Raw genomic sequence first — 6,309 nt, forward strand, 5'->3', positions numbered from 1 at the left:
TAAACAATTTGGGAAAAACCTCGGGAAAGAAAAACAAAACAGAAACTCATCATATCAACAATATTATTGATACTTGGACTTCATAGAATAATTAAATCCTAATTTTAAGGCATCCACTTATATTAAACACCTGATTAGCCAATGATTAAGCACCTCTCTGTGAAGTTAGTATAGCTGAAATAATACTAGTATCTGGTTGAGGCTGTCATACATACAGTATTTGAGATGGTTACGTGAATGTACGCATGGTTTAGTGGATGACGTAGATTAATTTCAAACAAATTATGCTGTTTAGTTTTGAACATTTTCATAACAAATTTGATGTAAGCTCCCTGGGTTACGATACGTCACTAGCTTTTACTTTTTCTCCAAAAATATTCAATGATAAATAACAAGGTAAATTAAAGTAATAAAAATAGAAACTTTATGCTATAAAAATATATTTATAGTAGATAGTATATGGCATTTATATGGTATACCAGGGAGGTGCTATATAGAGCCTGTATTTAGGGTAAATTTTGTTTATGTTGTTGACTGGTGAATACTTACTAGTGACTACAGTAGTTTCTTTTATTGGAACAAACCTTTGAAAAAAATAACTAAAATTGTCAATCCTCCAATGTACATGTATATAATTGATTTTTATTACAAGTTTCATTTAAAAAAGTATAATAAAATATTAGGAATAAAAAAGACCTGTACATATTTGAAATTGTTCATGCTTTTTATTTTATTATTTGATGTATTTAAAGCGTATAGGGGCACTGCACAATTATGTGCTATATAAATGTAAATAATAATAATAATAATAATATAATAATAATAATAATAATAATAATAATTATTATTATTATTATTATTGTTATTGTTATTATTATTGTTATTATTATTATTATTATTATTTAATCTTCATTATTATCCCTGAGACCAGTATCTGTATTGGTATGTGGAGGGGAGGGTAGGCCTTGTCCAGGTAAGTATTTCACTGTTGATTTGTGTAGCCTATTTCATGAATACTTACCTGGATGAATGAGTCATTGTGTATTATAGCAAGTGGCTTGTTAAGCAAAAGCTTAAATTCTGGTAACTTCATATACTAAGATTAGGACGATTATGCAGTCAATTATATACGTTGTGTAATTTTTTGCAAAACAAAACTTGGCACAAGTTGGTTTATCTAGGTAAAGTTTCTCAATCATTGACTAACAAAATTTAGTGCTGATGTATAATTTCATTTTTATGCATCAAACCTTCAAGATTATTTTTCTTTTGGCTATAAGATTTTCTATGATTAAATTGTCTGTTATTATAATACCAATATTAATAACAGTAATTTTAAATACCCATGGAGACATTGTGATTATTTTAGCTATTTAATTTTTCCTGAATATTCAAAGAACATTAAGGAAAAGCACCAGAAAAATTGTTGCTAATGTCTTAAACATTATGTTTTTGTTTGCATCTACAAAATTAGGTCACTATTCCCTTACAAAGGCATGATTGTAGCTAATTTTAATATCCCAGTTTTTATAAGAAAAAATTATATAATTAAGAGTTACAATCTGACCTAGGCTCAATAAACATAAGTTTATCATCTGCTGTACTTTGAGATCACATGTTTAATTTGATACAAATTGTGTGCATTTTAAATGTTAAATTTCAACTTTTGATATTTTAATCTTTTGCTCTTTCATATTGTGTATCCATACTTCTTCTATGTATTGATTTCTGGAGTCTCATCAACATAAATTACAATGTATGATGGCCTTTCCATTCCTTCAGCATCTTCTTAATTAAATTACCTGTTCAGATTAGAAGTAATTATTCAAGCATTGGCTTTTTCTTTGATTGGTTATTATCAATGAAATACATTTAGTTACATTAATTGAATCATTTCCACTCGATGACTCACAATCTAATATGATTGTGACCTCCCCTGCAATGAAATGGAACATCCCGTACAAATGGATATTATTATTATTGTTTAGGTCATGTAAAAGTCAGTAGAAGACATTTTATATGAATTTGCTGTGTAGAGTACTGTATACTACAGTTGTAGGCTGAGGATAGATAGGATTAAAACAATGCTAGATAACACGATAGCAAGTCTAACCCAAGGGGTGCGTCTGTGGAAGGTATGTTATGTTTGATTGGGAATCATTTATGTAGGATGTAGCTAGCTTGGCAGTATTCACGTTGCTTATTGCTCCATTCCTCGTGCATAGAGGTTTCGGAGGTTACTGAAAAGGGTAATTTATATTGTATACATTTTGGCATATGCAACAAATTAAATTTTTATGCCAATTTTCTCGCGATTTTTTGTTATAGGTATCATTTTTGAAATTTCAATAATTTTTTTTGTGATTTAGTATTTGCTGTTTGTTATTCCTGATTTCTACATGTTCAGATAATATTTAAAATATTATTTAATAATCTTCACAAGAATATTTTTGTGATATTTTGTTGATGTTGTAAGAATAATTTTATTAATTCATCAATTGTATGTTTATCTCTTTGCTGATGATTGTTTGCAAGCTTATTTTTTGACAATTACCTTCTTAAAAGAAGCAATATTGCTCATGAATAAATTATGTTAAATTAATTAAAATATAAGAAATATCAATTTAAAATTGTATTTTGTACATATTATTCAGAATATTAACTCTTTTCCCAATATTTACTTTTTATGCTATTTTTTCCTACTGTTGACTCATCTGTAGACTGTAGTAATTCGTTACATGTTTTTTTATTTAGGATAATTGGTTAAATTCAGGAATAAGTATTATATATATTTTTTGCATTTACAACATTTTGAGACCACGTTTTTATGTATTATATTCTTCCGAATCATTATGAATACAATACAAACATATCCCACTCTTTGTCTTTTGTCATCAGGTTACGCTCTTTATTGTTATCCCTGGAGCAGATGTCTTTTTAGATATTTGTGCATAAATTATTCATATATTGTTCTTTATTATTAAATACATTTGTAATATGATTATGTGGCTATATGTTTTCCCTTCAGGGTTTTAAAGATGAAATTGCAGCAGCAGGCAACAACAAAGACCAGCTTATTGACTTGGGTGAACGCTTAATGAAGGCCAGCAATGAACTCAAGTCCAATGACATTGAGTATAAACTTGCCAAACTTAATGACAGATGGCATCCTGTCTCTTATACACATCTTGTACCATAGTGTTTTGACAATAGTGTTTTGCTGCAGTGACATCTCGCTGCTGGCGACTCGCTGCCGCTGGCCGATGACTCGCTGCTGGCGAATCGATCTGCGCATGTGTATTGCCAGTCTACAACAAGCGTCGCCTAAATGTAATAATTAGCACGTTGAAATAGGCTAGTAAATAATTTTAACTGGGTTCGTAAATAATATTGGCCTCAAAATATTGTGGCTGAGACATGAGCCGATTAAACGTAGAAATAGGAAACCTAGAAATATAATAAAAACGCTGAATAGTACTCCAGCGTCGCGACATGCGGACGTTGGTACGAGTAGGTTAGTCCACAATTGAATGTCGCCTAAAGTTATTGATTTTACCCGGCAGAACGAAAGAAGGAAACTCCGCTTTTCAGTTGTCTTAGGCGCAGGTTTTTTGACAAACAATGACCTTTCAGAGGTCAAATTGCTTTCAAGAATATGAATTGGCTGCTTCACAGCAATTAGGACGATTATGCAGTCAATTATATACGTTGTGTAATTTTTTGCAAAACAAAACTTGGCACAAGTTGGTTTATCTAGGTAAGTTTCTCAATCATTGACTAACAAAATTTAGTGCTGATGTGTAATTTCATTTTTATGCATCAAACCTTCAAGATTATTTTTCTTTTGGCTATAAGATTTTCTATGAATAAATTGTCTGTTATTATAATACCAATATTAATAACAGTAATTTTAAATATCTATGGAGACATTGTGATTATTTTAGCTATTTCATTTTTCCTGAATATTCAAAGAGCATTAAGGAAAAGCACCAGAAAAATTGTTGCTAATGTCTTAAACATTATGTTTTTGTTTGCATCTACAAAATTAGGTCACTATTCCCTTACAAAGGCATGATTGTGGCTAATTTTAATATCCCAGTTTTATAAGAAAAAATTATATAATTACAAGTTACAATCTGACCTAGGCTCAATAAAACATAAGTTTATCATCTGCTGTACTTTGAGATCACACGTTTAATTTGATAGAAATTGTGTGCATTTTAAATGTTAAATTTCAACTTTTGATCTTTTAATCTTTTGCTCTTTCATATTGTGTATCCATACTTCTTCTATGTATTGATTTCTGGAGTCTCATCAACATAAATTACAATGTATGATGGCCATTCCATTCCTTCGATCAGCATCTCCTTAATTAAATTACCTGTTCAGATTAGAAGTAATTATTCAAGCATTGGCTTTTTCTTTGATTGGTTATTATCAATGAAATACATTTAGTTACATTAATCGAATCATTTCCACTCGATGACTCACAATCTAATATGATTGTGACCTCCCCTGCAATGAAATGGAACATCCCGTACAAATGGATATTATTATTATTGTTTAGGTCATGTAAAAGTCAGTAGAAGACATTTTATATGAATTTGCTGTGTAGTATACTGTATACTACAGTTGTAGGCTGAGGATAGATAGGATTAAAACAATGCTAGATAACACGATAGCAAGTCTAACCCAAGGGGTGCGTCTGTGGAAGGTATGTTAAGTTTGATTGTGAATCATTTATGTAGGATGTAGCTAGCTTGGCAGTATTCACGTTGCTTATTGCTCCATTCCTCGTGCGTAGAGGTTTCGGAGGTTACTGAAAAGGGTAATTTATATTGTATACATTTTGGCATATGCAACAAATTAAATTTTTATGCCAATTTTCTCGCGATTTTTTGTTATAGGTGTCATTTTCAAAATTTCAATAATTTTTTTGTGATTTAGTATTTGCTGTTTGTTATTCCTGATTTCTACATGTTCAGATAATATTTAAAATATTATTTAATAATCTTCACAAGAATATTTTTGTGATATTTTGTTGATGTTGTAAGAATAATTTTATTAATTCATCAATTGTATGTTTATCTCTTTGCTGATGATTGTTTGCAAGCTTATTTTTTGACAATTACCTTCTTAAAAGAAGCAATATTGCTCATGAATAAATTATGTTAAATTAATTAAAATATAAGAAATATCAATTTAAAATTGTATTTTGTACATATTATTCAGAATATTAACTCTTTTCCCAATATTTACTTTTTATGCTATTTTTTCCTACTGTTGACTCATCTGTAGACTAGTAATTTGTTACATGTTTTTTTTATTTAGGATAATTGGTTAACTTCATGAATAAATATTATATATATTTTTTGCATTTACAACATTTTGAGACCACGTTTTTATGTATTATATTCTTCCGAATCATTATGAATACAATACAAACATATCCCACTCTTTGTCTTTTGTCATCAGGTTACGCTCTTTATTGTTATCCCTGGAGCAGATGTCTTTTTAGATATTTGTGCATAAATTATTCATATATTGTTCTTTATTATTAAATACATTTGTAATATGATTATGTGGCTATATGTTTTCCCTTCAGGGTTTTAAAGATGAAATTGCAGCAGCAGGCAACAACAAAGACCAGCTTATTGACTTGGGTGAACGCTTAATGAAGGCCAGCAATGAACTCAAGTCCAATGACATTGAGTATAAACTTGCCAAACTTAATGACAGATGGCATCATCTGATGGAACTAATTATTGCAAGGTTAGTGTCTACTATGCATTAATGGGAAAATATTTATTAATTTATCAAAATTGAGCAGTATCCACTTGTCTATTTTTTTCTGCATTCTTTATGATGATATTTTTACCATCTAAACTGCAACTTTATTTTAAATATTTCATCTGGATTTCTTGTTGAGACTTTTTTAAAGCTTTATTTTAGAAATATTGCTTGAATAAAATTATACACATTGTGGACAATGTGATGTTGTCATGGAAACTCAAAGTTAATCTTCAAGTTATGGATTTTTGGCTTAGTTAATACTATTTTTATCACTATTCTGAATACAGTATAAGATTATTGATTAATTAACTTCTACTCATCAGAAACATGTTTGAATGTCTATTACAGTTCCTGTCAAACATGACTCTCTATGACTAAAAGTTAACATTAATTTTTTAAGACTACACTTCCCCTCTTCCCCTCTTCTCACATGACATTGATAATCATGAAGAGCACCCTCAATAGTTTGGGTATTCACCATATTATTTCAACCTGTCAACCTGTCAGTCTCTGTGC

At 29.7% G+C, this 6,309-nt stretch overlaps 1 protein-coding gene across 7 annotated transcripts in view; it reads left to right on the forward strand.

Moving 5' to 3' along the window:
* LOC117124131 (nesprin-1-like) overlaps positions 1-6,309 on the forward strand; it is a 104,887-nt gene that overhangs the window by 70,755 nt on the left and 27,823 nt on the right. For all 7 annotated transcript variants that reach the window (XR_004447936.1, XM_033270265.1, XM_033270268.1 and 4 more), the window contains 2 exons: positions 3,029-3,162; positions 5,740-5,772. Coding sequence is in view for 6 of the 7 variants with exons in the window: in XM_033270265.1 (XP_033126156.1) it covers positions 3,029-3,162; positions 5,740-5,772 (167 nt within the window). In the remaining variant the exon portion in view is untranslated. The remainder of the gene's footprint in view (positions 1-3,028; positions 3,163-5,739; positions 5,773-6,309) is intronic.

This window comes from Anneissia japonica, unplaced genomic scaffold (assembly GCF_011630105.1).
Source record: "Anneissia japonica isolate Jap-2015-1 unplaced genomic scaffold, ASM1163010v1 scaffold3949_len364153_cov177, whole genome shotgun sequence".
In the NCBI taxonomy this organism is placed as follows: Eukaryota; Metazoa; Echinodermata; class Crinoidea; order Comatulida; family Comatulidae; genus Anneissia; species Anneissia japonica.